Raw genomic sequence first — 17,992 nt, 5'->3', positions numbered from 1 at the left:
TCTTGATTTTGGAAAAGGTCATGATCTCACGGTCTCTGGGATCGAGCTTCAAAATGGACCCTGCACGCTGACGGTAGGGCCTGTCTGGGATTCTCTCTCCCTCTCCTTCAGCACCACTATCCTACTTGTGTATGCTCTCTAAAAATAAAATAAATCTTAAAATAAAGTAAAGGGGCGCCTGGGTGGCTCAGTCGGTTAAGCATCCTACTTCGACTCAGGTCATGGTCTCACAGTTCATGAGTTCAAGCCCTGCATCAAGCTCTGCTCTCTCAGCTCAGAGCCTGCTTCTGATCCTGTTTGCCTCTCTCTCTGTCTCTCTGCCCCTCCCTCACCCTTTCTCAAAAATAAACACTTAAAAAGTAAACAAATAAATAAAAATAAAATGTATGCAATTTTACAGGATAAATGATATGGTGTGCTTTTATCACAAATTCAAAGGTGTAAAATGTGACTTTAGATAAGTCAAAGGAATTATAAGCAAACATTAATTTACTTTGTGGATATCAAAGACCAGACCCACTCAAGCACACAAATGAAGCAAAGACTTTCAAAAATATTTCTACTTGAATAGTAAATAGAGCGTGAAAACAGATTTTATCTTGCTAAATGATTTGTCAGGGATAAAATTACTACACAAAAGCATTTTCTCCTTAAATGTTTTCTGAATGAAATATTACATATTACTATGCAAAATCAAATCATTATGTTTTTCTTTCCAAAATCTAGAAGATGAAATGATGGCTAATGGCAGACAACCAAAATCTAGGTGCCTCATTTGATGGCTCCAAAGACTGTACATTCATTGATTATAAAGCCAAATGGGGGAATAATCAAAGAACTACTTTTTTCCCTAAAAGCCCAAAAGAACAGATAAATGGGACAAATCACTGGACTGTTAAGAGATATCTTACACATCAGAAAGTTACCATTTTGTACCCAGTTTACTTTTTTCCCATGTCCCAGGAAAGACAGTGCAGTTTAAAGTGATTGCTGTTCAAACATGAAGTCGGTAGCAGAGGCACTCTAAGGCATAGTTTATAACTTCAACGATATTATTAATCACATACTCATAAAAATTATGGCTCTCAGTTTTAGACAGGGAATTGAAAATGACCTCCACCAAAGTTCACGAGGTCCCATCTGCATGGGAAATCACCACCAGGCCACAGAAGAGACGACCCCTAGGAGCAGCCTTCTCCTGACTACCTGCTGTTTCCAAAACACTGGCCAGACATTAGTTGCACACACTGCCAGGATCAAACAGAGGCCAAAAGTCACAGCTTATTTCATGGGGACTCAGAAATTAACTTTAACCAAATCACATTTTTGCTCTCAAGATTTTTTTATTAACAAAAGCTCACAATCTGCCTAGGAAAAAAAATTCATTTGAGCAACTAAGCAGTTATCCAACTAGATAGTAAATTGTCCTTGATGAAACAATTTCTTTAAGCCCTCTATTCCTTAGAATATATCAGATGAATAATACATCATCACAAATGCATCTGTTTTTATTCCTTAAATAAAATTCCTTAGCTTTGGGGGGGAGGGGCACATGCTCCCCTTCACCTGTTTTTTTAAACTTTTTATTTTGGAATAATTTCAGAATTATAAAAAACTCATAAAATAGTAGAAAGAATTATTATATATCCTTTACCCCAAATATTTCTTTATTCATTTATCATTTATCATTCATTTTTTTTCTCTTTACACACAATTTTTCTTAAACATCTGGGGATAAGTCAAAGACAGGCTGCACTTTACCTCTACATACTTCAGTGTATTTTCTAAAACCAAGGTAAGCCTCTCATGTAATTACAGTACAATGTCCAGATCTGGAAATCAACACTGATAACAGCAGCAGCATCTAATCTGCAAACCTTGTTCATATTTCACCAACTGTCTGATTTATGCCCTTTACAACAAAAGAAAAACTTTTTTTTTTTTCCCTGTTCCAGGAACTCATCCTGCATTTAGTTGTCACATATCCTTGGCTTCCTTTGATCTAGATAAGTTGATCCACCTCCATGTTTCTTGACCTTGACACTTTTGAAGAATACAAGCCATTTATTTTGTACACTGTCTTTCAATTTGGTTTGTCTGCTGTTTCCTCATGATTATAGCCATGTCATACATTTTGGGGAAGAACATCACAGAAATGATGTGCTATTTTCAGTACATCGTATCTCAAGAGGCATGAGATGTTGGTATGTCCCTTTACTAGTGATGTTAACTGTGATCATGTGGGTAAACTGCTAGGTTTGTCTACTTAAAGGTGTTATAGGTCCCATTGTAATTAATTAGTATCACTTGGGGATTTAGTACGAAACTATGCAAATACCTGTTTCTCATCATATTTTCACCGACTAATCTTAGCATCCATCATTGATGATTCTTACCTAACCAATTTGATGTTTGCCCAATGGGGATTCTTCTACATTTATCAGTTAAAAATCTGCTGTAGAAAAGACCTGTGGCTCTTTCCTCTTTTATCTTTCTTATCTGCTTATGTCAGTATGAACCCACAGACTCTTGCTTATTCCATGGGCTTTAATCCATTGATAACATTATTTTGTGGCTGAAGTTTTCCCAGATTGGCCAGTGGTAACCCCTTAGAGCTAACTCCTGTGTCTTTTTGACATATCACCTTTGAGCACTTGACTACTTTCTTATACAAGATGAATCAGGCTCATCTTACACTCTTCTGGAAATCAGCCATTTTATCACGGAGTAGTGGTTCCATTTATGAGACAATTGTATTTTTAAAAAAAGATCTGGGTTCTTGGCATGCTCATTGCTATGGGTGTAAATGCTTCCATGACCTCTGAGCATGCCAGCGGTTCTCAGTCAAGGGTGATTTGCCCCCTCCCTCATGACATATGGCAGTGTCTGAAAATACTGGGTTGTCACAACTGAGGAAATGCTACTGTCTTTTAGTAGACAGAGGCCAACGGTGGTGATAAACATCCTACAATGCAAAGGACAGCCCTCCCCCATACACAACAAAAAAATTTCTACCCCAAAATGTCAATTGTGCTAAAGAAACCCTGAGCTACAGAATGTGTGTACATACATAAAAAAACACATGTGCACAGTAACATAGTTACAGCTATTTTTCAGTCTATGTTAAAGCCATGAGTTTACATGGATACCTCCAGTTTCAACTGAATACCATAGGACTCATTTGGAATGGAAATCCTCATCCATTTCCCCATCTGTAACTTCTTTCTCTGACAACATGAAATATCACTCATCTTATCCACAATCCATGTATTTATTTTCTCAATCCCAGAATATACATGAACTAGTTTCAGAACTGCTAACTCATGAACTAGGAAAAACAAACCTACTAACTACAGTTCAACATTTGTTTATACTGTATTTAGCTCAAGGATATCCAGTCAAAATATGGTTAAAAGTTTTTTAAAGCTATCTTTTTTCCCTCTCTCTCTCTCTCTCTCTCTCCCTCCCTCCCTCAGCATGATTATATTATTCATAAAATTCTGTCCACTGTTGGTATTCCATTTAGAGCTTTTTTCCCAGAATGTTTATAATTTTATTTTGAAATATTAATGTCAGAATTCTAAAAGTGTAATCAAAGAACCCTCTCTCCTTCATCCTCTGTACTCTGTTTCCCATCCCCCAATCATTTCTGCCAGATGAGGATCTGGTAGGTACACCATATAGGTCCACCTTCTTATTAGTTCTGCTCTTGTGTACGTGTGTGCGTTTCCACAAACAAACAGAAACATGTATATATTCTTATTTCCCCGAGTCATCCACCAGTATCTAGTCTCTTTTTCCTTTAATAAGGGAAATGCTACTTTTTAGCTTAGTAAATGGCCACCTTGGTATCAACTACATTGTCCATCTTCCTAGAAGGTATGTATGACCATGTGATTCAATGCCAACAGGATGGAAGCAGAGATAAAGGGTGCTTTCCAGGTTATGCCTTGAAAAAAATGGGTGTGAACTCCCCTTTCCCCTGCCACCTTCCTGCTGAGGCTGGATGATGGGCATAAAAGCAGTCACTTAAGAGCCCCCAAATGAAAACCATCTGCTGTGAATCCAAGAGTCTCCCTACCAGCCCCTGACAATCTTCTTTTGGGACTATGACATGGGAGATATATTAAATTATATCTTTCTTAGATCACTGTATTTTTCATTCTCTTTGTTATAACTGCTTAGACTACAGCCTGCAAGACTATGAAGGTCATTGGGTGGGAAAAGGACTGAGCATTCCAGAAATGAAAACAACAGTGAAGGAGGGAGGGGAAAAAAAGAGCATGAAACAAAGTGGCCATCCTTCATCTTTGGAACATTAGCTGACCGAACTATTCTCACGTCCCCCAAAACAATTCTTCCAACTCTTTTCCAGGCCACTCCAAAATGTTTTCTGAGATTGCTGCTTCATGATTACCAGTCAGGTCTGCTGAGGGTTTAGTATTTTCATGGAGCATTCCATTTACCTCCTTGCCTCACTGAAAACCTCAGTGACCTCAAGGACCTCACTTCTCCAGTAACCTTCACATACCTCCTTGAGATCCACTGTCACTTCTAGAACATTACCTCTTCAATCCTTGTGGAAACTTCTATTTCCTTGAGGCTTATTTTGGCTGGCCAAAAAAGTCTTCCCCAATTCCCTGTCATCTATCTACATCCTTTAACAACCAATATTCACTTGCAGAATTTATGTCACCTGGCTCACGACCTTCCTTCCAATCCTAACTCATGTTACCATGTGTATGACCCAGGCAACATCCTTGCCACTCAGCTCTTAGGATCTCATTTCAAATTACCTATTCTTTCACTTTAGCCACCTAGTCCCAGAGTCAAACCCTGAAATCATCTAGTGTTCACTAAGGGCACCATATTTGAAACCACCAATTCAAAATAAATTGCTTTCCAACTGCAACCCCTATCTTTCCAACTCATTTCCTAAGAGCCCTGACTGGACCAATACTGAAACTTCCAATGTAGACTATGAGACATTCTGTAAGTCAGCTGCCCTTCACTCTTATGAAGAGCTAATGATACAAAATACAAAAAGAGCAAGATAATAAAGAGACATAATAAATAAAAGCAATGCATAAACTCTAACTGGACCACAGGTGAGGTTAAAGAAAAAAAAAAGACACTAGCAGAATTGAGGAAACTTTAAATACGGACAGTACATAGGATGATATTATGAGTCTTCTGTCAATTCTCTTTGGTATAATACTGGTATTGTGATTTTGTAAGAAAATGATCTTACTTTCAAGATCCATGCTGAAACATTTAGGAGTCATGTGTCATGGCATCTGCAACTTTCTTTCCGATAGTTGAGGAAAAACACAAGGAGAGTAGGGAGAGAGGAGAAGGAAGAAGAGCAAGGAGGAAGAGGAAGGAGAAGGCAAAAAAAGTTATAAAGAAGAGATGGAGAGATGGAGGGAAACATGTAGAAAAGCTTAACAATCTAAGTGAAGAGCATACAGGTGTGCAAGGTACTTACTATTCATTCACCTTTTCTCTAGGCTTGAAAATACCTAAAATAAAAGGCCTGGGGGCAATGTAACAAGAAAAAAAAAACCTTCTGATATATATATATATCATGCACACATACACACACACACATATAGATAGACAGCTATAGATAGACATAAATATAGATATGTCTCCATCTGATGTGTATACGTTCTCATCTTTGTGCTCATCCAAACACAATCAGATACTTCAGGACGGGAAGGTGGCTTAACTAATGTGAGGCTGCACCACACACTACTCTGCAAATTGCCTTTCTATTTAACAATACATACACACAGGCCTTCAAGTACTGGTTGTGCCATGACTTATAGTGAAGATGCACAGTAATTTATCCAGTCATTCACCCATTTGGTGGACATCACGGTTGATTACAATTTTGGCTACTTTAAACACTGCTGTCACAAATGTCTTTGTAAATACCACTTCACAATTCAGTCTTTTAACTCTAAAGGATAGATTCCTGAAAACTGAACGGCTAGGTCTAAGAGTATGCACTTTTAAGATCTGACGCCAGATTATTGTACCAAAAGACAATAGTAAGTCATATTCCAAATACGCCTGAGTGTGTTCTCCCCTATATTTCACCTCCACAGTAAGCTATCAGTCTTTTAAAAAAGAATGCTGCCACTCTGGGGAGCCATTTGAAGGAAACACAAAGTGAGGTACTCTCAACAAAGTCACCTGTAAGAGCCACATAAGGCCGTGCTAACATTACTTCCAAAGAACCAAAAGCAGAGGTGGGGAAAGAAAACTGGCCACCCATCTGAATTCCCACCATATTTCTTTACTCCAGTATTATGGCATTTATGATTGTATGTTCTTTCTGTATGTTTCATACCAACTTTACCAGAAACTCCCTGAAAGTTACTGTCACTCATTCATTAATCCATTCAACAAATATTTATTACTCACCAACTGTGTGTCACACACAGTCAAGCCCTAGTAAGACACAAGTGAACAAGATAAACACCATCACTGCCCGCATGCACCTAATTTTCTTATGGGATAATCCAACATTTAGCAATTAGTCAGACAACTAATATTTTAATTACAGTTATGATAAATGCTTGGAAGAAGCAGAACAGCATGCAATAAAAACAAGTAACCCAGCACACAGTACCAGGAATGACCCAAAATGGGCTTTCAATGTTGTTTATCTATGGCTTCATCAATTTCACATGTCAATGACTGACTGATAATGACTCATGACATATGATCTTTACATATGTGGTTTTACAACTGTAATGAGAGAAGGACAAAAGAAGATAGGAACTAAAGTTACTGAGCTGGTACTGTGTCAAGGTCTTATGCATACCTAAGTTCATCTTCACTACTAATTTATAGAGCAGAGGCTAATGCTCTATTTTTTTAATTAATTAATTTATTTAATGTTCTTATTTATTAACTTGGGGGGGTAAGAGAGAGGGGACGAGAGAGAGAGGACAAAGGCGGAAGGGCAGAGAGAGAGGGAGACACAGAATCCAAAGCAGGTACAGGCTCCGAAGGCAGAGCCCCATACAGGGCTTGAACTCAACAAACCAGAAGATCATGACCTAAGCTGAAGTCGGATGCTTAACTGGCTGAGCCACCTAGGCACCCCCAATGCTCCATTTTTAAATGGAGAGTAAGAGATGCAGAGAGACAAAGTAACTTGACAAAAATCACATAGTTACTAAAAATCACATAGCCAGGACAGGATAGGAACCTAGCCCCCTCTGATTTCTTTCTATTATATCAGAGTGAACCAAGGCCTTTTCAGACTAGGTCTAGAAAAATCTATCTGCTCAATAAAGTACATTTTATTTTACATATGATAAAGTCAGGAGAATAATAGCAAGCCTACTACTCTGTATTTAAGTTACTTAATTTAAAAATGTGGTAACTNAGGGCACTTGTGGAGATGAGCACTGGGTGTTATGTGGAAACAAATCTGACAATAAACTATTTGTAAAAAAAAATAAATAAAAAACTAAAGTTCTGGATCTCCACATCAAAAAAAAAAAATGTGGTAATGTGAAAAAATATATGTGTGTGTATATATATATATAAAGTATAATAACAAATAAGTAAATTTAGTGGCAAATCTTCATTTAAATATAAAAGATGAAAAGTGTACTCTATTAATATGAAAGAATATTCCTTTCAGAAGCCAGACAGGAAAATACAATGCTAATATTTTGACAAGCTGCCCATATGCCACGGCACTACATTACAGGAAAGTTTAAGAGAGATGTGACTTGACAAAATATTCTTATACAAATAGACTATCTCAAATTCATGAATTTACCACACAAGCTCATTAGAACAAAATCAAAATTAACCAAAATCTAACAATTCAACAACCACAATAAAAATTACAAAGATACTGGTGGGGGGAGGAATCCAGAAAACTGTTACAAATACTTTGAAGGCCTCTAGGGATAATATTCCTAAGTACCTTGTTTATGTCTGTGTGTGTGAGTAGTTAAACACACAGACACAAACACATACCCAAATTAGATGTGTGTTCCAAACGTGCACTAAAGTAATTTGGGGGAATACTATTTTTTTAATGTTTTATTTATTTCTGAGAGCGAGCAAGAGAGACAGCATAAGCAGGGGAGGGACAGAGAGGGAGGGAGATACAGAATCTGAAACAGGCTCCAGGCTATGAGCTAGCTGTCAGCACAGAGCCCAAAGCAGGGCTTGAACCCACAAACCAGGACATCATGACCTGAGCCGAAGTTGGACGCTCAACCAACTGAGCCCCCCAGGCGCCCCAGGGGATACTATTTCTACGGAAAATAAACCCCTCCAGGGCCACTTAACCAAAATGTATAGAGAAAATATGTAGCTGCTGCTTATTATGGAGCACGGCAAGTTGAAAAAACAGTAAATACTCCACAATTAAGGCTAAAAAAGAATTACAGAATGAGCTACAATGGGAAGGGGATTTTTGAAATTTGTATACGCTTTGGATACTGAGGCTACTGATTTTATTTTTAGGTTCACTTGAGAACTTACAGTTTTCCTTTCATTGACAGAGGTGAATCACCCCACAGTCATTGGTTACTTGTTAGTTAACAAATGGGAAGAAAAGAGAGCAACAGTAAAAGGGAAGGGAGGTAAGAAGTTTCTCCAGGCCTAACAAAAGAAAAGCTGGAAGAGGAAATGATTAAAGTAAGAATTATATGGCTTAATTGCCATATATTAAACCAAGGAGAGGGGTGCCTGGGTGGCTCAGTTGGTTAAGCGTTTGACTTTGGCTCAGGATATCTCACGGTTCAGTTCGTGAGTTTGAACCCCATGTCTGGCTCTGTGCTGAAAGTTCAGAGTCTGGAGTCGGCTTCGAATCCTATGCTTCCCTCTCCCTTTACCCCTCCCCCACTCACACTCGGTCTCTCTCAAAAAGTAAACATTGAAAAACATTTATTTTAATGAGCAGGGAAAGGGAAATATGTAAAAATGGAGTCACTAAATTGTCCTGAGGCACTACTGTACAGTTGTACGTGAAGGCACTGAGTCAAGGGTGCAGAGGAAGGGTCTGACACACTCCATTTCTAAGCTGGCCTCTCTGACTCAGGGCTCGATGCACCCAGAGAACAGAGCCCCTTTCCTAATTCACACAAAGTTCCAGTCCACTTGCCAAGCCTTCTGACCTACAGGCTGTGTCCACTCGAAGGGAAGCTTTTTGAAATTACATAAAAGCTCTGCATGGGCTTGAGGGGGCTAAGTAACCATACTCCACCAACATTCTACCCCCTCAGCCTCCAATTCTAGCCTCCCAGCTCCATTGTTGTAGTCAGCCATGAGAAAAGAGCAAAACTATACAGCCAGTCCTTCCTATGGAATGTTCGTAGACCCCACACTATTCACTCATAATTCAAAGTGAACTATATTTTACACTTTAAATTTGATTTTAAACTCCATTATTCTAAAGTTGATGATAATTTATGTTGGACTAAAATGAAATGATCTTTTTCAATACTAATGAAAAGTTGCTAATACAACTTCCAACATAATTTACTCCTTAAGGGGAATAAGTATAACTTTGCTTTAATAATTTAAAATAATTTAAATAAAATAAAAACTGTGTGGCGCCTGGCAGGCTCAGTAAGTGGAACATGCAACTCTTGATCTCAGAATTGTAAATTTAAGCCCAGGTTAGGTGTAAAGATTACTTAAAAATAAAATTATTTAGGGGCGCCTGGGTGGCTCAGTCGGTTAAGCATCCGACTTCAGCTCAGGTCATGATCTCACAGTTCATGGGTTCAAGCCCCGCGTCGGGCTCTGTGCTGACAGCTAGCTCAGAGCCTGGAGCCTGCTTCAGATTCTGTGTCTCCCTCTCTCTCTGACCCTCCCTGCTCACACACTCTCTCGGGAATAAATAAAACCATACAAAAATTTTTTAATAAATAAATAAAAATAAAATCTTTTAAATAAACCAATCGATAAAACGGCTACTCCTGATTCGGTTATCACTCCACATTCTATAGGCCATAGGATCGGACTTTGTTAGACATTAGAACAGACCTCTGTGTACATGAGGCAACACAACTACATTTGCTAGAAGACATTTTATAATTTGTTCTAATTTATAGACACAAAGGGCTATACCCTTACTCTCAAACTAGTCAACCATAGGTCACTATATTTTATAGCTCCACACACTTTTAAGCTTCATACTTCAAAACAAAACATACTTCAATAAAAGACAATTAGTAGTTAATTTGCTACACTGGGCAATAAAAGACTTCAGAATACAGAACAATTTTCCATTCAATACATACCTATAAATAGTAAATTCTAAATATGTGTCTAGGAAAGGTTATACATCGTAAGGTTAATTAAAGAATTTAAGGTATATATGTAAAGTACTGGGCTGATAGAGAAAACGAAATACCTATTCTTAATTAGTAAGTCTAATTCAAGCTTTTCTTACTTCCGTTTAAATACATACTAAGCACATTTTCTATAGAACTCTCTAGTCACTACATCTTCAAGCTGTTTTCTAGAATAGGACATTTATAATACCAAGAAATTAAATATTTGTTTTTACCTCGAATAACATAATTATCCAGTGCATCTTCCATTCTCTTCAGTGCTTCAGTTCTATCAGAACCATATGTAATCAGCTAAAAGCAAACAAACAAAAAACAATTTACATAGATAGATATCAATCTACCTAAAAGTCGAACAATTCATCCTAATAAAAATCAATACACTTAACATTTTTCCCAAAACATCTTCTGAAATTTCACAGTAGTTCAATTTCTAATATAAAGTATATCAATTAAGATTTTTAAACTCAATAAATATCAGAATCCAGCAATTTCAGACTTTTCTCCTACATTCACTATCACAGAAAAGAGCTACTTGAGATAAACAACAACATAACAAAAATAAGCATAAAATGTTTAAAAGGAAAGATCAAAATGTGAACATTTGGGATAGAATATAAACATCTGGGATAGTGAAGGGTTAGGCAAGATTTGTTTTTCTCTCCTTACGAAAATGTCATTTCCCTGCATAGCTAACTTTTATACATAACATAGCATAGAAGCCAACTGTTCTTCTGTTACAAGATCAGAAGAGTCTTACTGTTCTATATGACTTTGTGTCTACTTACAAAAATCTTAAACAAATTAACAAATACAAGGAATAAATAATATTTTATTGCTAATTTGCTTGTTAAAACAAGACTTTACCTACTCATAAAATATTTTTCTGACTATTACATTAGTCAGTCTGTAGTTTACAATTACTTTGGTACATTTCATCAGCTCCTCAGTATCAAGTTAGGGTGAAATGTTACTTGCATACCACTTTTCTGAACAGAAATGTATTCATCAAAGAATGGAACTACATCTGTTCAAATCAAACTATGATATTTTCTGTTTTCTTTATTTTTAAATTACATAGTACTTTTCTAACAAATGAAATGCCTAAAGTTCACTTTAATAACGTTACTATAAAAGCGTAAGTGAAAAAAGAAAAGAAAGAAATAGTTTGTTTACTGCAAATACATAAAAGTACTTGGGGGAGAAAACCATTTGACAGGGTTTTAACTATGTAAAAAAAAATTCTTCAGTGTAGGTCTAACACTTCAGGGAAAATAGGGCTTTTCTAAAAGAAAACCCCACATTCTTTTGTTTTTATTTTTAACGTTTATTTTTTGAGAAAGAGCAAGCACAGACGGGTGGGGCAGAGAGAAAAGGGGACAGAGGATGCAAAACGGGCTCTGTGCTGACAGTAGAGAGCCCAATGTAGGGCTCGAACTCATGAACCAGGAGATCGTGACCTAAGCCGAAGTTGGACACTTGACCAACTGGCTGCCCAGGCCCCCATGAAATACCCAGTTTTAACTACTGCAGTCAGAATCCTACATTTTATGAGATCTTCAGATTCTAAAGATTTTGAAAGATCTAAAAGTTTGAGCAGCACTGTTAATTTATTCTGGAAAGTCAAATTTCAAAAGACAGGTGGGCAAAAAGACATCTTTTACTGTTACACAAAATTTAATTATGTGCAATCACCACAAGTAATTAGTGATTCATAAAAACGGAAAATAAATGGTAAATAGTATGCCAAAAAACATGACCTATCACCTCAACTCCATGACATGGCCTGCCATCCATACTGCCACCTCAGGTTATTTCTAGGGATGACCAAATAACAACATAATCCATCCATAATTGTATGGGCTGCATTGGAGTCACTGGCTAGATAACTTTAGTATTGTTGGGGGAGGGGATCATCATTTGATTTGATTCGGGAAGAACAAATGACTGACTTGACTGGGGAATGTTACAAAGTAACATGTTGAAATTCCTCAAGAGAAAGAAAATCTGCTCTGCTTTCACTTTTCTATCAATACATAATTACTTGTTTAATTATATAGCACATGATTCAGAGAAAGGCTCAATTTCAGTGTTTTTAAATTAAGTATTTCCATTGTCTTTTCAGAAGAAAAATGAATGAAGCCATTAAGAAATCAAACTAACTTTTGAAATCATCGGATCATAATAAATGCTAATATCACTTCCTGGTTGGATGCCGCTGTCAACCCGGACCTGGGAGAAAGAAAGAAATGAAAGTAACTTCATATTGTGCAGATATTTTTCTAACGACAAATTTAATTTCCAAGGAGATGGATAATTTAATCTCAAGTAACATTTCAGCTTCTGGAAAACAGGAAAACAATCTAAACCATACAGAGACCAAATTATCTTGATCTGTTATAATATGTAGTATACCACATTTTTTGTTCTCACCCTAAACAAAGGAACTAAGAAACTGCAAAAAATAACAACAATAATACTTCATACATCACTATCCTGGGATGCATTTGCAGCTTTTTGATGGTGTCTCCCAACTGAAGCATAGCATGAACGATGCCCCTTACAGGGGCACTCCCCACTATACCCTTCTATGAGCTACAGGAAGGACCCCCAATCAAGCCATGCAGCAGGACTCGGAGTCCTGCTCATCAGCTCTACAGGAACACTGGTCCTGTGACTTTCATGTCTGTAACACTTTCCTTTTTTGCCTTACCCTCTCAACTGTACGTTTTTTCCTCTGTTACTGTTAGTCCCCTGAGACTTTAATGTTTACACAGCTTTTCTCATAGCTTTGCTTTGTAAGGACACAGTTCCAATTAAGAGTTCTGATTTCGCAATTTTCATGGGGGGAAAAAAATAGCCCAAGTTCAAAATATTCTTTTGAAGAGCCTGATTGCTGTTAACCAGCCAACAAGTTAGTTAGTACATCGCTGATTCTTGTTTTCATCTCCCAGTTTGATACCAGCAGTAAGGCACAGAGGTTAGCCATGTAAAACTTTTAAAATGAGCAGTTGCTGAGGACGAAATATTTATTAAATTATTGTGCCTAAGTTTTGGAATCTGAGGTATTTAAAAGCTAATCAAAATACTTAAGACTGTCAAGCACGTCCTAGGGGTCTTGAAGATAGAGGAATTTAATCGAAGCTGCTACAACAGCAGGACTTTGGTGCCCAACATTGTAAAGGGGTGGGGAGAGAAGAGCGGAAGCTCACGTAGCTCTTCACCTGTGGGAAGAAGCCTTCCTAATAAACAGCAGCTCATCTGTCTGCAGCAAGGCAGAAAAAGGTCAACACAGCGGCTGTTAGGCCTTTAATATTTTAATTTAGGCAATTATCAAGGGACCACATGTAGAACCTCTTGTCTAGGATATCCACATGAGGGTATGATGATGGCTTTATTATACAGTGACATCAAAAGATAAAGCATAGTTTCAATCTCTTAAAAAAAAAAAACACACTACTATTATTCTCTTTATAAGGTTTTAGAAGATAACACTATAACAAACCAGAGTGCTTCTATCTCTATATTTGCAAACACAAAAGTACGGTTATTTGTATTTACATTCGCATTCATATATGAAAATCTTAATTTTAAATGACAGTCACTCAGCACACTTAAAAATATCCTGGCTTTCTATTTTCTGAAAACATACTTCAGTGCTTTGAAATTCAGTGTTTATAAAAACTAGAAAAGAATTAATGGGGCAGCTGTGAAAGCAAAAAATCATAATCCACCCTCCCCCCACATTTAAAGAGCCCCCAAATGGCAGCTGCAGCCAACTTACATAGCAGAAAAGAGCCTTCTTAACTTACATTTTCTTAATTTTAGCAGCAAAAAGTTAAAGAGACTATTTTACCACCATGTATTATTTAAAACCAGAGCATACTTGCTAAAGCTGTGTTTCCATTTGAGATTGGTACAAGTTCTAAAATGTTTGGCTTTCAATATACCCTCCTATTTGCTACATAAACTGCTACAAGCATAGTGTGGAACTTTAAATTCAACCCACTGGTAAAATAACACAGACAATAAATATTATTTGTTACACTCTTCTATAGTTCATAGTTTAAAATTTTAGTCACCTTGAACAACACCGTCCTGAAAGTTAACTTACCTAGGGCTCTTAGATACAACTATGTCATTTACTAAAATTATGATCACAAGAAGGTATGTGTCATTTTAATTTAAAAATACATAGGGTAAAATCAAGAGGCATACTTAATCAACACAGGTCTCTAATCAAACACATGTCTCATTAGCAAATCAACATTTCCAAATGAAAACTGTAACAAAGCATGAAGACTCGGATTTACAATATCCTGCGTATGTAGCTTTTTTCAAATAAGCATCAGCCTTTTTCATTTCTAACAATGAATTCAAAGTCAAATTAAGTTGCCATTCCCCAATGGAAACAAAGGCTACACACAAATATATATATATTTCTTAGCTTTTACACTCAAAGCTTTAAGGATAAAGTCAAATGGAACTTTAACCAAATTTCTGAAAACAAAATTACAATCTGAAAATACCAAATTTATAAAATGTGGTGACCAAAGACAAAAAAAAAATCTTATTCAACGCCATAAGAGTAAATTGTAGGCTTAAAGAAGCAAGTGAGGGGCGCCTGGGTGGCTCAGTCAGTTGAGTGTCTGACTTCAACTCAGGTCATGATCTCACAGTCTGTGGGTTCGAGCCCCACATCGGGCTCTGGGCCGACAGCTCAGAGCCTGGGGCCTGCTTCAGATTCTGTGTCTCCCTCTCCCTCTCTGCCCCTCCCCTGCTCATGCTCTGTCTGTCTCAAAAGTAACATAAAAATAGGGGCGTCTGGGTGGCTTAGTCAGTTAAGCGTCCGACTTTCGCTTAGGTCATGATCTTGCGGTTCGTGGGTTCGAGCCCCACGTCGGGCTCTGTGCTGACTGCCAGCTCAGCGCCTGGAGCCTGTTTCAGTCTGTGACTCCCTCTCTCTCTGACCCTCCCCTGCTCACGCTGTCTCTCTCTCTCTCTCCTAGAAATAAATAAAACATTAAAAAAATTTTTTTTTAAAAATAACATAAAAATATTTAAAAAAGAAAAAAAGAAACAAGTGAAAAGTATAAACTGTAAGTTAATCCTCAAGTATGTATTCCTGGGACCAAAAAGGGTAATAATCAAAAAGTTTCCTAAATTAAAACTGACTGATCTAGTTAAAGAGCCAAGGAGGAAACACCTACACCAACACCCAGGCACCTGTGTATTGAGGGTCTCAAGCCATTGCTCAGAAACCTCTAGCGTAATTTAAATGTCTTTCTTCTGTATCAAAGGTGGACCATGTGAAACTATCAGCCATCTCCCACCCTTCATGCTCCATTCACCTCTCCCCCTCAGTCCAACTCCCAGCCCGCCATGTCTACCTGACAAGTGACAGCCCCATCTGATTAAATGCTTCCAAGGGAGGGGACTCGTGGGCCTCCATGACAGGCCAAAAGTGATCACCATGGAGATACATAATTACAGCTGTCAACGCATCTACTGTCCTGCTGACATCAATTTGATTGCTCCCAGCAATAATGATAGACAAAGCTTGGTGTGCACTCTCCCGCACCCAATCACTTTATCTATTCCTTGGTCCATTTAGCTGACATGCAACATTCACACAAGCAAATAACAGCAGTAAGCAGAACATTTAAGGCATTTTAATTGTTTTTTCTTTCTATGGATGGCTCACAACCGCAAATGTTATTACATAAAACTCCTGCTGCAGCATTAATTGAAGAAAGATTTGGTGGGACAAAGACTGTAGGGGGTATAGTTTGTCCATTATCACTTGTACTTTCAACAGGTCTCACGTTTGAAAATTGCAAATTGCAAAAACTTGCGAGGGCAAAATGTTTGACATCCTGTTAGCTATTACAACATGGTGAAAACTTCTAACAACTAGAGTAATCATTATGAATTCTTATTTAATACTTTTTTCTTTGATTAAAAAAATGTTTAGATATGTCCCTACGATACTGGTATTCTCATCTGCTATTTAACGTCACCTAATAATGCCTGTTAAATCTTTACAATTTTTTTTTCTGCCTTCAGGCTTTGAACACAGCATGGAGTCTCCCAGCCTAGAAAGGGTCAAGTCTCTTCAGGACGCATATGGGCAAAAACAATTTAAAAAGTGAAATAAATCATATATCCAATAACATCTTTGAATTTAGAATCCTTCCTGTAATCTTTCACCATCTTCATGCCAGTAATCAGACTGAATAATCACATTCACAGATGGTACAGCCTTGTCATCCACTAGTTAACATAATGTCATATACATATGCACTTATTACCTTGATTAAGAAAAAGGGTATGCCCTTGTTTTTTTTTATGCAACAAAACTTTTTAAAGAACACCTATTACATATAGAAAAACTATGAATTAAGTGGATAGCGGTCACTCTTCTTTAACTGATAGAAACAGGTACTTCTTAAAATCTGTGATAATGAGGCACATTTTGTTTTTCTTAATCCATTTCAAGTAAAGGGCTGAATTTGTGCTTGAATTTCTTGACATCTGACTACACAGGAAAGCTGGGTTAGATTTATTGAAAAGACTAAAGTAATACAAAAAAAGTCATTTCCCATTTGTAGGATTCTGTGATCTTTTTCATTACAATTTTCAAAAGAACTGAGAACACTGTAAACTATCATTTACTCAGAAGTCAGACATCTCTAGACTTCCCCATGAAGGGAATTCTGACTTTCCTACATATCACCAAGCACAAAATATTTTTTAAAAAAATAACAAAAACCTGTGATTTATCCATGAATTTCACTTTTCCTTCTATTTACACCTTTGGTGTTGACATGCTTTAACATTAAAGTATGACATAAATCAAGATTTTAACCCCTCACTTAGCACTGCAGCTTAATGACTTACACCAGGTAGATGTATTGGTTCTTGGTACTGAGACAATCTGCCAATGGATGGTAAACCAAAAGACTTGTAGGGGTCCTGAAAGTTCAAAGGAAAGGAAGCACAGTCTTTGAAATATAAATCAGCAAAGTAAGGTTAAATATTTATACAACGAAGAAGCATTTATAGATCTATTTTCAACACACAGTATTTACCAAATCACAATTTCAGAAGATTGCTGTCTGATACTCACTCTAGACTACTTAGAGAAGTATTTAAAAATTAAACAGAAATGTAAGCAGAACTGAGCCTGACCTTAGTCATACTTTTTCGAAATTGGTAAAATTCCAACACTTTATAAATTGTCTTAGGATGCCTTGGGCAAAAATCAAATAACCTAGGCGCTACATCAAAACATCCTCAAGTTCAGAACAGCAACTGTAGTGTACGAAATATAATTGTTTTTCTTGCTCTCAAAACTGTTCACATATGGCAAAATTGGAGAATTTTGGTTCTTCAAGTAAAGACCTGAAAGAAACTTTGCATGCACTATTAGATATGTGCCCCACTTGTAAATACCTTAGATCATCAGAATAAATATTAAATGAGTTCAGTGTCATTACAATACCACTTAAAATATGATAAAAAGCAGGAACAATAACCAGGTCAAGCATATTTATTCTCAAATCCTTAAGAAACATTTCAAAACAACTTCAGGTATTCTTAAACACTATTATTAATAGATTTTAATAATTATTAACACTACTATTAATAGA

General features: G+C 37.0%; 1 protein-coding gene across 2 annotated transcripts in view; it reads right to left on the bottom strand.

Annotated features, from left to right (window-relative positions):
* PCCA (propionyl-CoA carboxylase subunit alpha) overlaps nucleotides 1-17,992 on the bottom strand; it is a 402,236-nt gene that overhangs the window by 198,888 nt on the left and 185,356 nt on the right. For both annotated transcript variants that reach the window (XM_077753890.1, XM_077753889.1), the window contains 3 exons: nucleotides 17,241-17,315; nucleotides 12,504-12,572; nucleotides 10,559-10,634 (listed from right to left, as the gene is read on the bottom strand). In XM_077753890.1, the coding sequence (XP_077610016.1) occupies nucleotides 10,559-10,634; nucleotides 12,504-12,572; nucleotides 17,241-17,315 (220 nt within the window). The remainder of the gene's footprint in view (nucleotides 1-10,558; nucleotides 10,635-12,503; nucleotides 12,573-17,240; nucleotides 17,316-17,992) is intronic.

Source organism: Crocuta crocuta, unplaced genomic scaffold (assembly GCF_008692635.1).
Source record: "Crocuta crocuta isolate KB4526 unplaced genomic scaffold, BGI_CrCroc_1.0 scaffold31, whole genome shotgun sequence".
Lineage (NCBI taxonomy): Eukaryota > Metazoa > Chordata > Mammalia > Carnivora > Hyaenidae > Crocuta > Crocuta crocuta.
The sequence above is the reverse complement of the archived record's forward strand: the minus strand, read 5'-3'. Positions and strand labels throughout refer to the sequence as shown.